This window comes from Astatotilapia calliptera, chromosome 12, assembly GCF_964374335.1.
Source record: "Astatotilapia calliptera chromosome 12, fAstCal68.1, whole genome shotgun sequence".
NCBI classification, from domain to species: domain Eukaryota; kingdom Metazoa; phylum Chordata; class Actinopteri; order Cichliformes; family Cichlidae; genus Astatotilapia; species Astatotilapia calliptera.
Genome location: NC_137433.1, coordinates 12,375,889 through 12,399,379, shown reverse-complemented (window position 1 = coordinate 12,399,379; position 23,491 = coordinate 12,375,889). Strand labels below are relative to the sequence as shown.

Below are 23,491 nucleotides of genomic sequence, written 5' to 3'. Positions count from 1 at the left end.
ACATTATGATGCAAAAGTTGGAAAATATGTCAGCAGTGTTAAAAGAACAAAAGAACAGGTGATGCAACAGAGCGGTCAACATGCTACCGTCTCCCCCAGGGTGCTGGCAAATTACAAAAAAAATTAATTTTAAAAATTAATTCCATTCAGCTTTTATTTACATTTTACACAGCATCCCAACATTTCTGACGTCACAACTTTTTCAGCAATCAAGTGAAGTCAAGCAACAGCATGTAAGTACTTACACTGTATGATGAGAATCTCCATCCGCACCATATCAGTCTGCATCCACGACTCTTGTAAGTTACAGCTGGTTTCCCCAAACAAACCATCTAATTTGATGCACACATTGCACCTGATAACAAACAGCACACACAGTGCAGATCGTGTGTTTCTCAAATATATTTTTGGTTTGACATCTATAATGCATTCAGTCCAGACACAGAGAACAGTTCCACTTCAGCAGCCTGCACCAGAGGGGAGCTGGGCGAAGCTCGAGCTCAAGCCTTTGACCCGCTCGCCCTCTTTAGCCGCGTTACATTCCCAGAAGCTCGGCAGAACAATAGAAAAACTATCTTACACCAAAAAATAATCGTGAAATAAAATACAAAACGTTTCTTCTTTTATCAAGGGTGATAGTTTACAATTATTCACTTGTACGCTTTCTTTGAAAAATTATGTTTTAGACAACTTTCAAGAAACATAATCAGTAAATAACTTTCTTTAACATCTTGTATAGAAAACAAAACAATCTTTAAAAAACATTCTGTTGTCTTCCTCTGAGTTAAGCTAGATTGTGACAAATTTACCAAAATGGTTTCAATGGAAAGGCATCGGGATTAGAGAGTCCTCCTCGGGACGCGCCAAAGATCGGGAAAGATCACGAAAAGTGCTTCTCGAGCTTAAGAGTTGACCGCTGAAAGCCAAAACATGTCAGAAAGATACTTGGATTTTGATACGTACCAAAAAAAAAAAAAAAAAGCTAATTTCCAATAACCCCTTCCCATATGAATACAGATCAATGCTGGTGACATGGAGGTCCATCCTGGTAAGAACTGTTCCTCTTAGCTACAAATGCACATGAAAGGAAAGAAAGAAAAAAAATAGTACAAGGAATACAGTGAGTACAAAAATAGCGCAAAGTTAAGTGCAAACTGAAAAACATCCCGAATGTTAAGTGTAAACATTTTCAACCTGCTACATGTCATGAGGCCGCGTGGCTCGTTGTCTCCACGGGCGAACATCAAACGCAGCCGATTGTTCTTGTGTCCTTTGAAATATTTCGTGTAGCAATGCATTGTGTCCTGGAGATGAACATCTCATGCCCAAGTAAACTATCAGAGTGGAGGACAGCAGGTGCATGCTGCTGAGCGCCCATCCAGACCGAGGCGCCTCAGTTCGATGGGCTCGTGAGACAACTGGAAAGCTGCAGCTTGGCGATATAGTTAGCACACAACATACGAGAAGATGCATAAACACGGGACTGGCTTGCTTTAAAGGCTGATTTTTTTTTTCCTTTTTCCCCAAGTTGTCACAGGAGAGCTCAAAAAGCTAAAGAGTGATATGCATAAATGGCACATTACAGACATGCTGTGAGACGAAAGCCATCATTGTCTGTCATATACATCATCACCAGAGCAACACTGCGACATGACAGCCGATGAGAATACTGTAGTGGGAGTGCGGGGTTTTTTGTTTTTGTTTTGCAATGCACGTGAGGGGACAAGAGCATCAACACAGACAGCTGCAGAGGTATGAACATCCTGTTTTTTTTGTTGTTGCTTTTAAGAATTGGAGGAAGTGGAGTTTGGCAAAGTCAGGCCTGGATGTGTCATGAGTTCAGAGGCCTTCCGAGGCTCAGATGTCCATGTAGTCGTCCTCCTCGTCCGACTCACTCTCCAGAGACGACTCCTGGCTGGATGTCTCCTGCACCTCCAGTGCCGGCTGGGTCAGAGTGTCCTTTTTGACTGTGGCTGCGGACTGGGACGACAGGATGACGTTCTGTACAGGAGCAGACAGCAGGGGTCACTGTTGAGTGCTGGGACAACAGAGAGCCGTATGCGTGGTAATTGAGAGTGCTTACCTTAAGTCTCTGTTTGGTTTCCTCTGAGATGCTGCCTTTGGGGGAGAGAAGCGTGGGGGTCGGAGGCGTTACTGTGATTTCTGGCGGGAACTTGGTAACGGTGGAAGGGATGAAAAGCTTTGGCATGTTGGGCGGGACTCGGGAGCGGATTCGGCTGGGGTCTGGAAGCTTCGACTGGTCATTGCTGGCATACTGCTGCTGGTCTGAGAGAAAGAGCGTGGAAGAAAAAGAAAGAAGGCGTGCACAGTCACTAACGGTGCTGTTATGTGCATTATCTGTTGAATCCAATCTACGCATGTTTTTGTAAGACACTTTGATTCTTAGGTAATGACCTGGGCAAGGTTGTATTGTGCTACATGTGGCAGTTTCCCCCTGAAACCAGCCTGCTGCTGATTCCTGCCCCTGCTGGGACACAGTGGCGAGTTTCATCTGCTGGCAAAGGTGCGACTCCTGCTGTCGGTACAAAAGTCCCTCTGCAGGCTCCTCCCGCTCCTCTGCGAGCAACAAATAACATGTTAGGGATCGATTCGACCCAACAAAAAACTTTGCAAGTGCGCAAAAACTGTGCTTTCAATTTACAAAACAAAACAAATAAATCAGTGTATAAAAAGAATAAATATTGCAGCAAATTGTAAAATGTCAGCTTTTATAGCAAATCATTTGGACACTGACAAGAAACATTTCTTTTCAGAATGGTTTCCAGTGCTTTTGATTTAAAGTTGCGTTGCGTACCATTTCACTTCCTCTCTGCTTTCCTTCTTTAGCACGACTAGAGGCTGCGCACGCACACACACGCGCACACACACACACACGCACGCACACGCAGAGAAATGTGTTTTTGACTAGGGGTCCCATGAAAGTCATCAGGAACACTCACAAGCGACTGATTGTTTACAGGTCGCCGATGAATGAGGGGATTATTTCGTAATAAATCTCCTTATATTTGGCATTTATTAGCAGACAATTGACAGTAACAAGTTTCCCTTTGATTGGGACCTCACAGCCTCATTCATTAGACAAGCATTTGTAATGAATGCAGGAACACTGCTGCTAACACTAACTGCAAAAATTCCCCCTGCAGCTCAGACACGGACACAAATATGAAAACAAAAATTATCTAATACGTTTTCAGTCTTCACCCATAATGTTGCCTAGGAAACCGTTACATAACACACATCAGTGCAGTGCTGCTTCATACCGACCAGTGTGTGTTTGCACGCACATGCAAACACACTTTTGCATGTGTTTTCAGACTTCAAAGGTCATGCAAGTTTAGGAAATGGACATGAAGCTATACAACTTCATAATATGCAGCTCCTGGTTACGCTCTCGCTAAATGAATGATGAATGCAATTCAATAAGTAATAATAATAATCACCAGTGTGTCACGGCAAGAGATATTTGTACTTCAAGGACAATTTCTAATTCTCTGTGGGGAAGAACAGGAAGAGACCTCCTGTAGAAGCAGGTTCAGGGAGGGGCAGCTGTCTGCTGCAAATGGTTGGACAATGATGGGAAGCAATGTTCATCAAAATGCCAGGCATGACAGAGAGACGAGACACACAAAGAACCCTGATCTGAAATCTGTGATGGTGGTAGAAGTGTAATACCCGGTATTCTGAGACTTAATGCAGCTTTATTAGTCAAACATAAAAAACCCTAAAAAACTACTAAACTGCAAGTTGCCTTTGTCTTTTTATATTTCCGTTATTGCGTTCATGGTTAAGAAAATATAACTCCTACTGTGAGTTGGTTTGGCCACATGTGTTTTCTTCTCTGTACACAGACACACATGAAAGATTCACTGGTTCTAAGCTGCCTGCAGGTGTGAATGTGAGTGTGAATAATGGTCTTTCCTGTGACTGACTGGCAGCCTCCTTCACTACCGCCTGGTTAACAGCTAATGAATGATCAAATGTTTCATTCATGTCTGTCAATGCAACTTAAACATCCCTATGTGTATTCATTTTCTATGTATCCATGTCTGTTATTCTACCTGTGTAGTAACCCTGAGGGAGCTTGCCCCTTGAAAATAAAAGGTTCGTTTAAACTACCTTTCTGTGTCTTAAGAGTAGAAACAGGTAAGAAAGGCAAAAGAAAACAAAAAAAACCCAAAACTTCGTCAACAACATCATGACCGTCGTCAAATGTCGTCAAATGATTATTCTAACTAACTGATGCTAAATCTACTGACCATAAAGAAAAGGTTCACACACTGAATTTGCATACTACAGATTCAAGCTCTCAGCCTTTAGAAATGTCAGTTCTACTCATCCTAAAAACCTAAAGAGGAAAGAATGACATGTTTTGATAGCAAACACGAGATAAGCTGAATATTCATTATGAGATCTGCGGTGATTAAGCCAAAGCCTTCGAGGAGCTCACGTAGGCACACAGAGTCACAATCTGGAGGATGTGAATTTCTCAAACTCTTGTTGGTGGACTGACAAAACCCAAAAGGCAAAACATAACCAGGCCAGAGCTTGCTGTTATGTAACTGAGCTGCTGAAACCCACAGGCGCCCTCTGCTGGTCACATGGACACTGTAGTATCATTAGAAACTGGAGCTCCACTTAAAGCAGCAGAATTTAATGGCAAAACTGCATTGATTTTTGTCTGCAGAATCAGAGGACGTCGCAACATTTGATGTGTGTGGGAGGAGGCCGCTGTACCTGTCTGTGGCAGGAAGGCCATGGCTGCAGAAGAGTGGCTGGCTCCTCTCCTGTGCTGTGGCTGATCGTGGAAGCTTGAGGTCTGAGGTCTGGGCAGCTTGCTCAGGGGCTCGTACACCACCTTGGCTTGGCTGTCCTGGGTGGACAGCGGGTGGCAGGTGGAGTGGCTGACCAGGACGGGCGTCGGTAGGGAGGCGGGGAAGAAGAGGTCTCGTTGCTCCTTTGTGTACTTAGGTGTGGTCGGGGCATCGCTCGAAGCCTGCTGAAGACAGAAAAAAAAAAAAAAAAAGACAAAGCAGCATTCATGAGGAGGTGTGACTGACCTTGGCTAACCACCCCCTGCACCGGCAGACTTCTGAGTACTGTACATCCTCTCCCCTTGAGACAGAACTGCTGCGAGACTCAGAGAAGCAGAGTCGATATTTCTGCACTTTTCAAACACACATCAGCCGTGCTAGTTTTGCCTCTTTCACACAACAAGTAATGAATCCTTTACAGAGTTTCGATGCCGCTCCTCGGGGTTTCACGGGCTGGCAGCACTTGCCCGCTGGACTGTGTGTTGGGTTATGGTGAGCTCAGATCTGAGCCACTTTGGTGGATGTCCTTTTGAGGACCACTTATAAACACAAGAGCTGCACAAACAACCTATGACAACAGCCGCCCTGCTCCCACAGCCGCTGTCATGGCAACACAGAGGAGCACAGTTAAAAGGAATGAATACACCTTCTCCTCTAGTTTTTATATCTAAATGGATAAAAAGTTGGATGAAAAACAGCTTTTCTAAGCACATGACACACAAGATGCTCGGTCTATTGTGCAAACCGAGCCAAAATGTGAGACATTCAGGAATGAATTCATTTCATATTGACTAGAAGGCTACACCGACATGTACAGCATTAATTATGCAGGGATGGAAAAGAGGCAAATATGACTTCATACTTGCAAAAGAATCTGTCAAAGCTAAACTGCATCTGCTACAGCTCTGTTAAGACATCTAGGGTCATAGTATATATTCTGTCATGACAAGTGGCCTTTGACAGATATAGTACGTTAGCTCAAGAAAATTTGGCAATAACAGAGCTCTCGTCCCAGTTCTCCCTGGGTGTCTGCAGGGAGATGAAGTCAAATTGTGCTCGGCTTCACAGCTGCGTGCAGTGAAGCTTCCCATGGGATTCACACAGCAGAGAACAGGCAAAATTAAACAAGCAGAGTAGCCTTCCCAAAGCTTGGAGAGCAAAAGATCCTCCAGCCCAACGCAGAGCAGCACAGTAGCTTAAAGCAAGCAGCAGCTCCGTAGCCGGCTTTGATGATTCATATCTCATGAATTAAACATCCCCAATAGAGACACCAACAAGTCAGCTGGACTGTGCGCTTAGAAAAACATTAGATTGCAGCACGTAGCATGAAGCCAGTATTCAGGGTTGAGCGTTCCCGTGTGGTCGAGGTCCAACAATGAACCGAAAGACTGTTCTCTGTCATCACAGATCGGGCTGTCGATCAGATTAGAGCCGCGGCAGATCTTTCCAACACAGAGGAAACAAACTTTTTCCATTAAACTGCCCTCCAAAAATGAAGCAATACTGGCATTTCACTGTGAAGCAAACAAAACGTATTTACTGAAGTAAACCCATAATGTTCCAGCTCAAATACAGGAGTGTTTTTAATAAAATACCTCCACCAATTCAGTGTTATCCTTATTTAACTTATCCTGGGCTTTTGTATAGCCCCTCAGTTCACATTCACCAGTTGACAGCAAATTGTATGGACTCCTCCAGTGAAAACAAGACAGAGGACAACACAGCTGATTTTCCAGCTCAGCACTCAAAGGACTCCCTCTCCCTCCCCCTCTATTTGTGGGGGCTTGAAGGAAATGTGTGAATCTGCAAGCGACAGGGAAAAAAAAAAAATTCCTCAAGCTACGATCTACATTACCCACCACATACAAATGTAAGCAAATGCAAACCACGACAGGTATTGGTGCCACAATAATTACACATTAACAGCAGTTAGATAAGACTACAGAATGAGCTTTGATGTAGAAAAGCACCCTCCGTTTGTCACATCCTGGGCATGCAAGGACACTCACCAGTGCATACAGGCCACCTATCAGAGTAATCCACTGATTTTCCTGGCTCACAATGGGCCTTTGGGCAGATGACTATGCACATAGTAAAGGCAATACGTCTGTATTAGCTTATATGGGAAAAAATCTGAGAAGGTGGTTAAAAAAATAAATTACAATGCTGGTGATTTTCCTTTGGCTCTGGCAGTCAGGCGGCATGACTGTGTCTTGTTAAGAATCCATGTATGAGCTGTTAAGTATTAGTCATCCAATATAAATGATCATGATGAAATAAAGTGGTCAAATTTAAATTCTTTTTGAGTGTGGATGCATCTGGGTTTAGGCTTCTGCAACCGTAATAATGGCATTATTTAGACATCATTTCAATTTTCTCACATTTAAATTATTCTAAACTGAAATACATAAGTCAGCATACAGTCCCCGAAGTGAGCTAAAGGCTCTTTACAGCGTTTTTTCTACTCCTGGCTCTGTGTGATGTCAGCGAAATTGAATTTCTGTGGCATGCTGTTTATAAAGTGCAGCAAATCAGAAATAAAAATGTCTTAAAGGGACATTGGTCTTAAAGGGAGAGGATCCCTAGTTAAAGACAGATGGTGAACTGAGGTGGCTGCACAAAGGCCCAGTATAAGTTAAATAAGGAATTCACTTCTTTATGCACATTATAATTAGCCTCTTTAAGGTAAAAAGAAGATAAACAAAATAATGTGAAATTAAATACATGTAGATAAAAACAAAAATATAATTTACTGCTACTAATTAACAACTGTAGTTTTTACACATGGCGTCTTCCAGCTCTCTGCAATCATCTATGAGTCAAGCGTCGCGTGGAAAGTAGACAAACGAATAAAAAGACCAAGATGAACAAAAGGAATCATGCAGAAAATAAGATGGTGCGATCACTGAACTGGGGAAAAAAAAAAACACAGATTTATTTTGCTTACAACTGTGGTACACATGAGCCTGAAGTTCAGGGAACATCACCGTGACAACAGGATGTGGGCAGAGAGACCCTTGATGACTGTGTGGGCAGGAGGAGGGATGAGAGGGGGGGGGGGGGGGGGAGAGAGACACTGAACCAGAGTGAGGCAGAGCAAGTAATGATTCGATGAGGAATCCGTGTACTGGAGACAAAACTGAGATAACGTGCTTAGGCACTAGCTGATTGTCTGCGATTACACAAATACTAAGTATTTACTCATTTCTTTCACTTTATCTTAAAAAATGAAAGACATCATATGCATATTGCCTGTGCAAATAAACAACCTGAATATCAGTGTCACGCTGAAAATGATGACAAGTTTGGCAGCGACTGAGTGAGGCTGAAGGGACAACAGGGAGCATTCACACCACGCTTTGGGCTATATTTAGCACTGGCAGGCAGGAGCAGGTTAGACTTGAAGTCTGGGAATTACCAAGTTAGTCATCACTTTAGCACATTTTACTACAGATGCTGCACACTTAACCCCACACATAACACAGAACGTATATTATAACAAGTGCTATTATGAGCTAAATCAGCAGACATGTAACACTAGAATTAAACTTCCTGGATTCGCCAGATGGGTGAGCTAGACGATTGTAGTTTATAAGACATTTCTGGTGTCCTGTTAATTTGTTTTGAAACAAAACCTTAAAATTTGTGTTTTGCTATGCAACACACATCCCAGGATCTTAATTTTTTGCATCATCTTTTATAATGAAGGAATAGACCCATAGTTAAGCACGTGCTACAGGGAGCTACACCACAAGGATGAGGGAAAATGTGAAGGTGTGGGTGTAGCAGAAAGGTGGCAGATGAACATGCTGAGTTACAAAGGTTTACCTGTCTTTGGGCAGAAGTGGCCAACTGTATCTGACAGAACTTCACAGCCTGGTCCAGAGCCACATCCTCATCAACCTGAGACAGGAGAAAAGGCAGAATAAGGATTTTCGAGCAGAGGAACGCAGTGTATCTACAGATAATCAGATTCCACGATGTCAACTTGTTCACATACGTTTCCGTGCAGTATAAATACAGAAGCAATGATTATAGCACCACAAATTCATCAGATTTCTGAAGTGACCTGTCCTGAGAAACATACAGTGTTAATTAATCCTCATACACCAACGCCAAACCGACAACAACTTAATCTGATTCTGAGCCAGCACGATTTTTTCTCTCCTCAGCTTTCGCATCTGATCATTAGCACAAGTAAAGAAAGGCGTAGTTCAGCTGGTGGATGTGTGGGAGTTGGCAAGCTTAGCTAGAGAACAACACCGCACACTCGAAGCTGGAGTAGGCAGCCAGGTTTTGGCATCTTCGGGGACACAAATTGGATAATAACCTTTCAGCATATTGTAACTCAAGTACTCTGAGAAAGATCTAGAATCTACCACTGATTGTTTTCAGGTTTTAGAAAATTAAACCCCGATTGGAGAATTTAGGCAATCACAGGTCTTTGTTGTCCAAATGTTTTCCAGTTTATAGGCATGTGTTAAAGGTCCTCCGTGACTGCGAGACATAGTTGTCTGTATGAGTTAAGCATACAACTTCCACCCAGAGGAGTGGGCGTAAGGCCTGTGAGAGGACAAATATTTAGGGGGACTTTATTTTTCCTCTATCGAATTTTTGTCTGTGGCAGCTTTAACAGCTGCGTGAGCATGTTTACAGCGACGTTCGCTGTCTGCAGCAATTCAGGGACCCCCAAAGGGAGGGAATTTACAGCATCCTCAATCGAGTTTTCAAACTGCTTATTGTAGAAACAGATTGAGTCAAGCTTCAACATGTCACAGAGGACAGCCCTCTGCTTTCATCTGTAGCTCTCTGCAAACTCTTTACTTGTTGAACTTCCTCCCCACAAACACACAAGGATGCATGTGTGTGCATGCTTATTTGCCAGTTAGAACTTCTCAAAAATCCCTTGCAAACTCCCCCCCCCCAATAAAAAAACCCACAAAAAAGCCCAAAAAATATCTGACAGGTATGGAGGACCAACGCCACTTTCTAGAGAACTGTAATGGCATCATTAACAGACAGTGTTTGTAAACAATTGAGCATTTGAACAAATTCTGAACCAACGCAATGTTCACATGATGATGCGCATTTGAGGATCTTTTTTGAGGTAGTAATGAGCAACCAGTATTCTCTACTCGTCAAGCTGAAATACTTTGATGGCAGGAAATGCTCAATCTACATACACACTTAGTGGGTTTTTGTTTTAACACCTCAGCAGAGAGGTTAGAGACTGAAAAATGTCTTGAGTGTGATATGCAGCACTGCTGACATAAACAAAAATGAAAAAAAAAATCAAAAGGTACAGATTTAAAATATAACCATGTGCAGGTGTGTTTTGGGGGGGAAAAAAGAAAAGAGAAAACAAAGCATTTGCAGTTTGTGTAAGTAGGTACACAACCACAAGATGGCTTTGGAAAATGTCCAGGCTTATTAATTGCGTGATTTGGTGACAGGAAACATGTTGCGCCTGGCTCTGGCTTTTAGGTACGGCTCTGAGAAAATTATTCTCTAAGCTGTTTCTTAAAAAGCACAGGAAAAAGAATCTTGCTGCAAAGCTAAGCGCCCAGAAAAACCAAGCAAACGATGCAGACAGTAAACCACTCCATTCAATTTTTTATCTCATTCTTGCTGTATTTTCAAAGTTTATATTTTTCCAATGGAAACCACATGGCTATTCTATTTTAACTATCTTAACATAATTCATTAAAAGAAGCTTTCTGTTTCTAGAAATATCCTACAAAGTTTCCATTTCTGTGTATGCACTTTGTCACGGCACACTTTGCATCAGTTGTGCTGGCAGTGTAAAAACAATCTTTCATTATCAATTATACTTTGATGGCAAAAACTAGCCGGGGCTGACATGAGAAAACAATTTGCTTTTCAGTGCAGAACCTGATATCAATATATATCAATGTGAAAAGTTAAGAGGCCAATCACAGGAATTCATAAAGTGAAATGTAGTGATAAATTTCACTGTATCTTTAAATCAGCAGTGACTGAGCCAAAGTGGTTTTTGCATGCTTTAGAGGTGGATATATATATCATGAGAGAGAGAGAGAGACAAGCGAAAGAGAGAAAATATGGCTATTCCTATTTAAAAATACCAAACTACATTTAGAGTCAGCAATCTATTTTAGAAATAACAGCAAAAGGACGGGACACACCGAGGTTGAATTTGGGTTACTCAGAGTAAAAACAACCGCACCTTGAGCTGTATTTGCTGCAGAGCTCGAAAACTCAAAGTGGGAAAGTCCCTGATTGTCAATAGGAGTACTGTTACTAATTCAGTTAGAAAAGGGGTTTCCCGAGTCCAAATTATTTTAGGAGGATTCTCATTAAGAATGTATGACTTTGCAAAATATCATAAAAAAAAAATGCAGTGCGGTTATTGCAACAATAATGTTACCTATATGTGCACAGTGAAGACATGTGGTGTGGCACATCTGCAAGAGGTTTACCTGTTTTATGAGCATATAAGTCTCTGACATTATCTTTTCAATGCGCCCCAGGTCGTAGGTCATGACTTTCTGGCCTTGTTGCCACACTCTGTAGGCATCAAGCAGGAGGGTTTTTCCAGACTCTACATCCTCTAGAAGTTTCCTCTTCCTGTTTGGCTTTCGTAGTAACCCCTGATCAGTCCCACTCGCTGCCACGGTGATTTTGGGTGCTGAGGCTTGAAGCTGCTGCTGTCTGGAACTGATACTTAGCTCCTCCAGGGAAAGTTCTGGTGTCCGGCTGATGTCAGTGACTTTCTGCTGAGGCTCAGTGCCACTCACTGAGGTCTCAGCCTGTGTTTGGGTGCCCTGAGAATCTGTGGCATTAGAGGGTTTCCTCCAGTGGCAGATGTCCAGGTCCATGGGTTCTGCAGGCCCTGCTTTATGCCCCTCATTCCCAGGAGTCTCTGCCTTCCCAGGGTAGCCCTCCTGAACCTTACTCCCTTTATCTATTGACGGTAGTGGTGATGGGGTGAGTTGCGCCTGGGAGGCTTCTCTTGGACCTGGATCAGTAGCACAGGCGCCCTCTGTGAGTCCAGGCTTCTTAGGCACGGTGTGTTTGCTGTCATCTGAACTGGGCTTGTTGGATGTGTCTGTTGTGGTCATCTCCCCCATGGAGGGCGCAGGCGCTTTCTGAAGCTGCTCAGACACCTGAAAAAGAACAGAACCTGTCAAAACATGAAGTGGGTGCATGCCAGATGTGTAAAACACTGAGTGGCTCTCGGCCGTGCATGTGCACAGTGGGCTGTAGTAGTCTTACCCCAGTGAGACTGTTCAGATTGTCCTCCAGGACTTTTACAGTTAGGAAAAATGCTCTCTTGGCCAAAACCTGGCGATCAACATCCCGTAAATACTTCCTTCAGAAAGAAGGAATAGAGATGTCATGGAACGAATAAAAGACATATGACAGAATTAACATCATCACACAGAACGTGGTGCTTACTTTCCCTGGTCAGGGGTTCTCTGCAGCATAAAAGAGACTTTCAGCAGAGTATCGTGATCCTTGAGCTGAGACAGCACCTCCAGCAAGAGGACAATGGATCGGTTCATATGAGATGCAAAACTACCCGGGCGATCAATCTCATCTACTGGAATACGCCAGATGCCCTGGACAAGACAAGGAGAAAACAAAGGAAAATGCACAGTTAGGTTTGACTATTTTACTCATCATTGTTGCTAGCAGTTGGAGTAGGAACAGTCAAAAGAGACAGTGCAGTTACCCAAGAGTATTTCAAACTTCCCAGTGAAGCCAAATGATCTCCAGCAGCTCAAACAAAAGTTACCGCTCAATATTCCAAAAGTCCAATTTGTAAAATTCTGAAAGTTTGTGTTTTTATAAATGCTCTCTGCTGCTATTCTAAGTTCTCAGAGGCATGTGGAGGGCATGACACAACGGAAACAATTAACGGGGACATGTGGAAAAGCTGAAAGGAAAGAAGGTAGTGGGGAAAGCAAGAAAAATTAATGTGACTGAAACACATGGCTTTCAAAGAAGAAAGCCCTAATGAGGGGATGGAAAGGCTGCAGGAGAGATCTAGCGGTCTAGCTTGCCATGTAGGAGATATTAAGAGAGAGGGGGGCTTTCTCTCTGGGTGCACATGATGGGCAGTCTCATTAGTGCTCAGTTCTGTCCAAGCAATGAAACAGACCAACAGACTAGCTGCCAACAAACAACGTCCTCTTCCCCCCCCTTCTTTTTTGTTTTTTTAAATGGAGCACTCCACCTTTTCAGTGAGCACATGTCCACTCAGCAGGTAAACTGAGGAGAGGATCTGCACTCTGAAGCTACTGATGCGAGTGCAGATGGTGGCCTAGGCAGCACACAGGCTTCAGTCGCAAAGCACATGGCACATAGTACAGTTACAGACTCTGTGTGTGTGTGTGTGTGTGTGTGTGTGTGTGTGTGTGTGTGTGTGTGTGAGAGAGAGACAAATAAAGATGACCATATCAGGATGGAACAAAAACAAATGAGATGGCTCTATCAGCTGCTGGAGGCATGGGGAGCATGGCGCTCCTCCTAACAGACCGCTCCAGATTGTCAGATGACATTTTCAAATCCACCGGAGAGGAACAAAGCAGGAGAGATAAACCTATCAAAACAAAATCCATGCTTGAAGATGCACCTAGAGCCTTTTAACCTAGAAAATTAAATGAAATGCAAATGAATCCCAGAAAACCTGATACATGTTGTTTTTAAGCATTCCTAATTTCTGTTAGTATTTTTGTTGTACATAGGAATCTTTTTGTACTGTTTTTTAAGCAACTTTTGTGATGATAATTAAAAAAAACCCCAAAAAAACAGAGGTCAGGAAAGAAATCCCACGAACATTGCTCAAATGTCTGCACAAAGACAAGAAGATTTATTTATGATGTCATGCGACGCAATCAGGCCAGGCTTGGGAAGGTTTTTAACCTTTCAATAAGCCTCCAACATTTCATGGAGAAGAGTTGTTCTTTACAGTAGCATCCAACCTCAGCAAATCTGTTTAGGGAAGCAGAGCCATGGGTTTACACAGATTATGAAGCAGCACAGCATCTAAAGCAGATTTGTAAGACTTTAACTGCAATAATTTTAAGCATCTTTTTTCCCCCTTTTTGCTGCAGAAAATATGAACACTGCTTGATATCTGGAGCTTAAGCCCAGACGTGGCCAGTAGATCACGTAAGAATCAGGCAAGTGGTAAGACGCACAGCAGACAAACTCATACTTTAGATGTGTTTTTCCAATTAAATAATAAGCTGGTTAAAAGGGAAAAGCAGAAAAAAGGCAAAAAAAACAGCTATTGGACTTTACAGTTATACTGAACTGGGGAATTCTTTGTTTGCAAGCCAAATTAAAAAAAAACTGGCTGTCTTATCTACTTCATCTTCTCATGTGTAAACATGCCGTGGACAAGGAAAGGCATGAAAAAAGAAAGTAAAAAGGCAGGAAAGTTGCACAAATTAAGCGTTGCTGTGTCTTAAAGCAACGCTATCCCATGTTACATCAACTACAGTTTCACTATAACCAACTACAACTTTAGATTGTACGATTTTGAGGGGTGGGGGGGATCCAAGATGGCTGGTCTCCTGCTAAAGCCATGAGCATTTGGCAGGTTGTTGGTGTAATTTTATATCTTCCTAAATTCTTCTCTGCATTAGTCCTGACATGCAGAAATCTGAAGAATCTAAAGAATAAAAGACTCCAGGAGTGTCCTTTACAGTTCTGTGCAATCTAACAGAAACATCACAGATTTAAAAACAGCTCTACTCCAAGGTACAGCTACTATAAACACAAATTTGCGTTCGATTTTGAAAAGAAAAAAAAAAGTCAGAAGGAACGAGAGGAGGCAACTCACCATCACCAAAGAAAGCTACTCCACGACGCCTGTGTTAGTATTCTTTTGGACAGTTTCCTGTTGGTGGTGGCAGCACCAGCAGTGCCTCCACCCTGAAAGAGGCTCACGCTCTCAGAGCCAGGGGTGGGCTGCATTTGGGTGCTAGGGCAGCAAGAGCTGCAGAAGAGGAGAAGAGGGAAGCACAGCTGCACATGGCAGAACAGGAAAAGAGAAAGAGAATGGCAAGAGGAGAGACTGTGCCGGAGTCTATAAGCTCAGTACGCCACTGACAGTAGAGCTGACTCGTTCTTCTCCTGATTTCAAACCCTGCCATCTCAAAACAAAAACACCCACGCACTCCATCTCCGCTTTCCCCCTGACCCCAGCCTGCTGGAGTTCTCCACCCCCCCCCCTCCCCTTCTCTCACTCACTCTCTCTCTCACTCTACACAGCATACATCCAATCCTCGTAGGTCTACGCCAGCCAATTGGAGGCTGGTGGAGAAACTCCCGCCCATTAGTGCACACCCACACAATACACACAAACAGGGGAGTGCCAGAGAGAGAGAGAGAGTAATGAGGAAGCAGAGCAATAGAGTGAGGAGTTGAGTAGAGTGAAAAAGAGCCAGGGGGAGGGGTAGAGCGTGATCAGCCTGAAGACAGAGCAACAGGAAAAGAACAAAAGAACATAAACTGGCTGAAAAATGAATTCAGTGCTACCTCATCTGTGTAGTGTGATGCATCAAGAGGATGACAAACCAATAGTGAGAAAGGAAAGGCAAAACTAGCAGAAAAAAAAAGTCCCTCAAGGTTTGTGTAAGTAAAGCCCTCCCCCCGCAATCAGCCACACAAAACAGTGTGAAGAACGGTGCTGCCTGAACAGATTGTGTTGTGTACACATATTTCCTCAGTCAGCCAGCAGCACAGCAACAGCAGCCCTCACCTTCTTGTTTTCCTCTCCTTTAACTCTGGTCGTCTCTCTCCAGCTGGCCACCAAAAACATACTAAGGAAACACACCTTGTTTTTCCCGCTTCCTTTTGTGAGTGTAAAAAGAAGTGCTGAAAAATATCGAGCTCACTCAATTACAGAGCAGGAGAAGGCAATGAAAAACAGACTTGCAGCCAGAGTTAACCCTCCAACATGCAAATCCAAATATCAACTTGTACAAAATGAATTCATTGGGCCAACACGCCTCCTCTAAGAGAGGCAGAAAAAAAAAACACACAACAAGGTTCTCCTAAGTGAGGCTCCACCTACAGCACGCTGCACAGCTGAACACACAAATGTTTGAGTCATACGTCAACTGACTCAACTGTGTTACCCTATAATATAACAAGACAGCGAAGCTCACCCATAAACAAAGTTAGTTTCAAGTGGTTGAATTAAACGTGAATGCTCACCCGACACACACGCACAAAAAAGGGTATCATTTCAAAACATGACAGAAGCGGAGTTATGTCTGTCTGAAATATAGCAACAAGCACGCCCATTTTCTCTGGAGCTACGTGAGTGGGTGGAAGAATATTCAAGTAAGATGAGTGCGTGTGTGTGGCGGGGGAAGGAAGGAGGTGGTAAATGTGCCTGAGTGAATACTCAGGGACTCCTCACGACTACTCAACAGTAGTCTTGTAGCTAAAGCCGCCTGCTGTTACAACAGCATTACAAGAAATATCATTACAACTCAGTTTTCTCACTCTGTAAACCACTGTGGAAATAATGGCTACAATAATCCCACTACATGCCTGTAATGACGACACTGAAACCAAACAGGGTGATTTGGAAATTCAGAAAAATCAGTATGTGATGTTGATGTTACATCACATTATCTGTATAGTTTAAAGGGCTGAAATACGATATACTGAATCCTGTTACTAATGAGTCTTTGGTGGCAGCCGAGTCTGAGTTTATAACATGCTCACTGGATTATAAACATGTGACATCACTTGGGTCATAAATAACAAATTGCAGACTAAAGAGGAAACATTTCTGCTTTGTATGAAGTGTGACAATACACACATCAATAATGTAAAGCTAAATTATATATTGGTATCTGCTACCAAGTTTAATCATTATTCAACAAAAACATATAGTATGTTATACTCCTTGTTTGAATGAAGCTTCCGAGCAATGCGTTTGGGCTAATAATATTTTCAAACCCAATAAAACTGACATGGGACTTAGTCAAAACAAAGTGTACGTGTTGCTCCCTTAAAACCAAACTGCATTTTACATCTATTCCCTGCATCTGAAAAGCCAAACATTTTAAAAATTAGTTTAATTTAATTTATACAGCGCCAGCAACACCAGTCGTCCCAAGGCTTTTTATATTGTAAAGTAAAGACTCTACAGTAATACAGAGAAAACCCCAACAATCAAACGACATTCTCTGAGCAAGCACTTGGCGACAGTGGGAAGGAAAAACTTCCTTTTAACAGGAAGAAACCTCCACTCCCTGAGCCTGGTTCTGCTGAGGAGAAGAGTAAAAGAGCCAGAGATGAATAATTAATGATTAAATGCAGAGTGGTGTATAAACACAGAGGTGAGGTGAGTTAGTGCATCATGGGAATCCCCCATCAGTCTAGGTCTATTGCAGAATAACTAAGGGAGGATTCAGGGTCACCTGATCCAGCTCTAACTGTAAGCTTTAACAAATGGAAAGCTTTAAGCCTCATCTTAAAAGTAGGGTGTTCATCTCCCAAATCCAAACTGGGAGCTGAAGAGGGGCCTGAAAGCTCAATGCTCTGCCTCCCATTCTACTTTTCAATATCCTAGGAACCACAAGTAAAGCTGCAGCCTGAGAGAAGTGCTCTGTTAAAAATAAATGAATAAATAAAAGAGAATCTGTCTAGACAGACATTTATGCTTCTTATGTATGCTTCTTTCTGCAGATGGATGTGCTTTATTAATGTGTTTTGCTTCTTCTTTTCTTTCTATCACAATTACTTTAATGTCATAATCACATCCCACCTTATACTGGTTCACTTGTGCTGACAACCACACTGATAAATTATGCAGCATAACTTCATCTGGATCATTTCTTTACAGCAGTATGTAGGTTACTTTGTGCAGTTAATGTAACCCTGCCAATGCGAGAGGGAAAAGTAGGGCATCATGACCTACATTAGGGAACTTAGTATTCACCAACAGGCTCAATGAGGTGTGTACTCAGCTGAGAGTCAAGTCTCTTTGACATCAAGAGGCGCCACGCATCATGCCACATGTTTGATGTAATCACACTAGCACATCAGACCTGCTGCAGATGAAGACATGAGTTGAACACACAGAGAATATTTAAGAAAAAGTCACACTAAGTGATTAGTTTGTCTCAAATGCAGCTGTTGACTGTCTGCTGAAAATTACTCACCTAAAGGTATAGTTTTCCTGAACGGTTCAAATCCACTTCAAGCCAGCAAATCTGTGTGCGCCTAAACTTAAAGACTAGGGGAAAACAGGCATTTCTCATTCATATTTAGAAAGGTTTAGATTGTCTTATGGCAGATACAGAGTGCTTGGTTCAAAGTGAACAGTAAAGCTCCAACAGTTGGTATGCTAGGGTGGCAGGTTTGCCTACAGAAGGGGCTCTGAAACAACCCAGTGGGAGCCAAAGAGCAGCAAAGCTTTCCTCTAGCTCAGACCTGGCCCTCATTGTTTCCAGTCAGTTAACATTCTGTAGCCGACATTTGACTCTACAGCCCACACAACCAATTATGTCCAAAATAAGGTTCACTGCTAAAACGTGCCTGACAACTGAATGATACAAGGTGCTGACATGATGTAACATTCTGTTTGTATTATCTGGCATGTTAGTGAGAGTCTTTACGCTTTGACAAATCACACAAAGAGCAAATAAAAAAGTAACCTTTTTTCTGCACATGCTGAGAAGGCATAGTATGTGCTTCAAGTGAAAAGAGGTAAACAGACTGACATGCAGAACAGATGACAGATTCTGACAGTAATCTCCTCCTCTGGTACCCAACAGAGGTCTCATAATTCTGAAAGGCAGATAATGCAGTGATGGCCCACTGTGTGACTCAGATTATAGTAGTGCTTGTCTTTAGTGATCCATATATAGGGCTGATTTTTGTGAATCCAATTGATTCGTGTGTGTAAACCTAACTATGGAATGCCAATTATTCACAGCAAGCTGCACAGATCACCGAGTCCCAAATGATCTGAACACTTAATGTCAATAAATGTTCTTACGTTCTTATGCTGAGGCTAAACTTTATACAGATGAGACAACAACCACCTGGGTATGCATGCAAGTAATTTGGGATCTCTTATGTGACATGATTCTTGACTCGTTTTTGGAGCAAGTCTTACGTGGCCACAACAAGAACTGCAGTTTTTTGCACTTCTGTGTTTTCAGTTCCAGAGGCTGCTGCTTGTTTTAATGGCATAATAATAACCCTCTTATAAAACATGCTCACATTCAGCAAAAGACAACAACTAAATGCCAAGTGTTCAAAATGGAGTATTAGTGGTAGATATGGCCATTGTTTGTATATAATCTACAGCTACACACAGGTGCTACAGTCTGAAAAGCATCTTGGAGAAGTCTGTTTCGTATTTCTCTGATGTGTTTATAGCACTCAAGTTTTTCCTTTTCATTTGTAAATATTGTAAAAGATAATGACTGTAAATTTTGTGGGTTGTTCAAAATTTTAGGTTATATTTATTAGAATACGATGTGGAATATTCACTAAATTAATTTCGGCATGCTTGTACAGTCATAACCCGGCCCCATTATTTATGCAATATTGGCCTTGATAGCCATGACTCACGTAAAATATTTTAACTTTAAAATAAAATAAAAAAGTCTTTGGTGCAAATGCTTGATGGTTGGCAATATATCGAGTGATGAAATGGCTGTTCAAAAACACATTAAACATGTAGTGGCTTAATGACATATTAAAGGAGGAAGTGTGTGTGTGTGTGTGTGTGTGTGTGTGTGTGTGTGTGTGTGTGTGTGTGTGTGTGTGTGTGTTTAGTGAACTCTGACTTACATTGAACAGGTTTGTCTTGTTTCTTTCACAGAAAAGTCCTTGTGCTGGCATGTGCTTCAGCTGTTGCCATGGGACACTGCTTCCTAGCAACACATCTCTAGCCCACTGTAGGTTCTGTGTCGGGAAAAAAGCAACAACATACATTCGAATGTACAACATTTATCTGTTTTTTTTAAATATATATATACACACACACACACACACACACACACACACACACACACACACACACACACGCACACACACATACATATATGAATAACGCATGAAAAACATTTGCAATGTAAACATCTTTTCATATCGAGATGACTCACAAACTAAGCAGTGCCTAACCAGTGCCCTGTTGAAAACAAGATTGGAAACCACCACCACTTCATGCTACCTGTCACAATCCCACTGCCCATAGCATAAAATTAACAGGCTTCCCCTCTTTCCAAGTTTGAAATGTGAGAATAAAAATGACCAGCCAATGTAAATGGAACAGAGGCTCAGTGTGTCACGTTGTGGAGGTGTCTAAGCAACCTGTGGCAACAGCATCAAGTGACTGTCATCCACTCAGTGCCGGGGTACATTTGCTTTCCTCCATGTTAAACCTCAAGGAAACCTTACCAACGGTTTCCTTGAGCCTAATACTAACTAGGTAAGCCTCAATCAAAAGTTATTGTACACTAAACTGAGTCTAATGGAAATTTCCTTTACTGAACTTGATTTCAGTGCTTGTTTAGACTACCGAGGTCAAATGAGGATATAGAAAACACCTAACACTTTACCACACCCAATTTACCTTTATTCAGTTTGGGGAAAGACTGTATTTATTTAAGAAAACAAAAACTAAAGTGGTAACAGAAGGTTGCCATCTCAAGTAAAGCTCATTGCAGTCTCCTTGTGCCAAACTGGCTGAGAGAGCACTGCGCACCACCCACACACACCTCTGCCCACAAAGCCTCATAGCCAACACAAGCTGTTTCAGCAGCTCATGTATCACTGCAGAGCTCACAGTCCCACAAGAAAACCAAAGAAAAACAAAGAAATGGAAAGCTCTGGAGTAATTACTATAGAAATACAGATAAATACATAAGTAATTGGAGAGGAACCTCATTTTTTCATTTTCATTTCATTTTAGTGTCATCTTTAATTACAGCTGTGTTGTCTGTGACATCTTTTCCTGAGTCCCACGTTTTCCCACAGGCTTACTGGACAAAGCAGCTTCACTTTCAAACCTGGTATGTTTTATTGACATTTCATGGTGTTGGCTTGAAATGCTGAAGTTGCATTCACTGATTTTCACAAGAACATGTTAAAACATGGTGTCTATTCAGGTGAAGGCAGCCATCCAAATGAAAAAAACAAAACAAGCCTATCAGTGACATGAGATGTCTTAGTAGAACCTGGAAGACCGCCAAAGATATAAAGACAACTAAGGCGCAGTTCTCTGTTACAAGACCAAATCAGGCACATTCTTGAAGAGGTAGTAGAATAATACTGAACAGTCAAAAGGACCCTAACCCTTTTATGAATGTAAATAGCACAAGGTTAACCTCAAGTTGTAAATAACTGTTAAAGATCAAGAAATTAACAGCCAAATTAGACTGGAATAATATTATTTTTGACAGATGAGACTAGATTATAGGATCAGAATGAGCAGAAGAAAAGAATATCTCCCTAGAGAAGGAACGGAAGGGCTCACGATTGAAATCACATGACAGTATCTGTCAAAACTGTTGGAACAGGCATGTGGCTTGGCCATCAGTTAACAGGGCTGGACTGACCTGATGGGTCTTGCTGTTTGCATAGAAGAAGGCCAGGCGGTAGAGACTCTTGTAGTGCTGAGGGAAGCGCCCCAGACAGAGAAACAGAGCCCGGACACACATCTCCACCAGCATTCGTTTCTGATCAGGATGATCTGGAGGCAGGGCTTTGGGCACTTCTATCACCTCAGCGGGGGGCTCGGGCTTCTTCTTACCCTCGCTGGCCGGGGTCTGGGGGGTGGCCTGCTGAGAAGATGCTGGCTTTGGAGGTGTGGCTGGCACAGGCATCAGGTTAGGACAGGGGTCCGAAGAGACTTTGGGAGCTGAACCCTCAGACACAACCACCACCACTGCTTCGACTTCTTCCTGGATTACTTTCTCTTCTGTCTGGATGCCAGTGTGCTCACCACGTGAGGCTAAGATACAGCACAAAATCAAAACTTTAGACCCTGAATTCAGCGCAAAAGTCTCAAAGATTTCAGTTGTGGGGCATTTGGTTAGGTCAAAGTTGATAGAAACAAATGTGGTTTTAATGCTTGGGTTACACAATTCTTTGGGCAGGAAACTAAACTTTGATTGTTTTAATAAATAAACTGGCCAATTATTAGCATTTTTCTTTATTATGAGTCTCAAAACAACAAGCTTTCAGTGTTCAAAGACATTCACAGTCCTGCCGTTTGTTTGCATTTGTTTACCTCTAAGCTGAGATTACGGAAATTAAAAAAATCCAGCAGTTAAGTATCCATGTTGTAGTTTCTGACATGTTTATGAACTTGAAGGGGAAAATATCAAAATTCTTTCTACCCAGAAACACCTACATAACCTAAAACCTTCACAAGCTAGAAAGAATTTCCCCCTCTTGCAATGTCAAAAGCAGATAACCAATAGGCTTTGACCTAAAAAGTCCCACCCCTTCACTTCCTGCTTTATCTGAGGTGAAATGAGTGAAGTGGAAGAGCAGAGCCTTTTGGGAACTCTGCAATGTTCAGGGCATAAGTGTTGCTTCCTTTGGATTCTGGCTGAATTTTATAGCAAATTCAACTCTTTCTCACTGAAAGTCCACAGGCTGTTGGCTCGAAGTGAGAGAAGGAAGATGTCATTTTTAAGTGATGTTATGATCTATTTAAACAACGGCAAGAGAAAACAACTTTCAAATAAAATTTATTTCATATCAAACACTAAGTTTGTGTTCCCTCATTTGGGAACCTTAACTACATTCATTTAATTGAATAAAAATCTTCAAAATGCTACTTTACGGAGGAACGGGCCAACATGTGCCTGAAGCAATAAAAGGCTCATTTAATCTCTGATTACCTGTGTCCTCAGATGCTGGCTGGCCATCCTTTACCGGGGTTGTACTCTCTGATGACGATGAGCTTGCTTTCCCGGAGGCGAGTTTGTGGCTGCTGTCTTGTGAGCTAGCAGGGTCTGTGAAGGCATCCTGAGTGGAGTTGGAGTCAGAAAGCAAGACAACCTCACTGTCCTGACTGCGTTCTGGCAAAACAAACAAAGAGGGGGGAGGAAAGGAAAAAAAGAAAAGAAAACAAGGGTTATGCTGCCAGTTGCATGGCCGCAGACAGATAACTTCAGTATTTGGGATAAAAATGGAGAATTATTCATATTTGTGAGTTTTTGTGTACAAAAAGGTAATTCTGGTGAAGTGATCTTTCATAAAGATCAAGTGAAAATACTGTACAGTGAAAACTTTCATAATAATTCATTATATGTAACAGCATGCTGTGGATGCCTTTTTGGAATTGGTGGTAATGTGACAAACATTTCCTGTTGTAATGTGGGGAGGAGGGGGGGGTATATACATATTTAGGAGAAAAAAAAACAACAACTCATGAGCCAGAAATTCTTATTAGTGCATCGCACAAAGAGAGATGGTCTGTTTTTGTAAGTAAAACAGTTTTTTGTTTTTGTTTTTAAATGCTACAGTTCCTCCTAATTACGTTCTGCAGTCTCAGGAAAAAATAATCCTGGGCTGAGAACTGTAAATAAGAATCAAGAGGGCAACAAGCTTTAGCTATTTCAGAGAATAATGCACACAAAGGACTTTTCAAAAGATTCAGTCATGAGTCAACAGCCAAG

General features: G+C 42.2%; 1 protein-coding gene across 6 annotated transcripts in view; it reads right to left on the bottom strand.

The window, feature by feature from the left end:
• Window positions 1–387: 387 nt before the first annotated feature.
• cabin1 (calcineurin binding protein 1) overlaps window positions 388–23,491 on the bottom strand; it is a 37,495-nt gene continuing 14,391 nt past the window's right edge. For 4 of the 6 annotated variants that reach the window (XM_080308911.1, XM_080308913.1, XM_080308915.1 and 1 more), the window contains 11 exons: window positions 22,712–22,891; window positions 21,419–21,813; window positions 19,650–19,763; window positions 12,270–12,433; window positions 12,087–12,183; window positions 11,291–11,977; window positions 8,661–8,735; window positions 4,756–5,017; window positions 2,416–2,577; window positions 2,084–2,286; window positions 388–2,001 (listed from right to left, as the gene is read on the bottom strand). In XM_080308911.1, coding sequence (XP_080165037.1) covers window positions 1,858–2,001; window positions 2,084–2,286; window positions 2,416–2,577; window positions 4,756–5,017; window positions 8,661–8,735; window positions 11,291–11,977; window positions 12,087–12,183; window positions 12,270–12,433; window positions 19,650–19,763; window positions 21,419–21,813; window positions 22,712–22,891 — 2,483 coding nt within the window. In that variant the 3' untranslated portion in view covers window positions 388–1,857. The remainder of the gene's footprint in view (window positions 2,002–2,083; window positions 2,287–2,415; window positions 2,578–4,755; window positions 5,018–8,660; window positions 8,736–11,290; window positions 11,978–12,086; window positions 12,184–12,269; window positions 12,434–19,649; window positions 19,764–21,418; window positions 21,814–22,711; window positions 22,892–23,491) is intronic. The other 2 variants (XM_080308912.1, XM_080308914.1) reach the window with 1 other exon arrangement.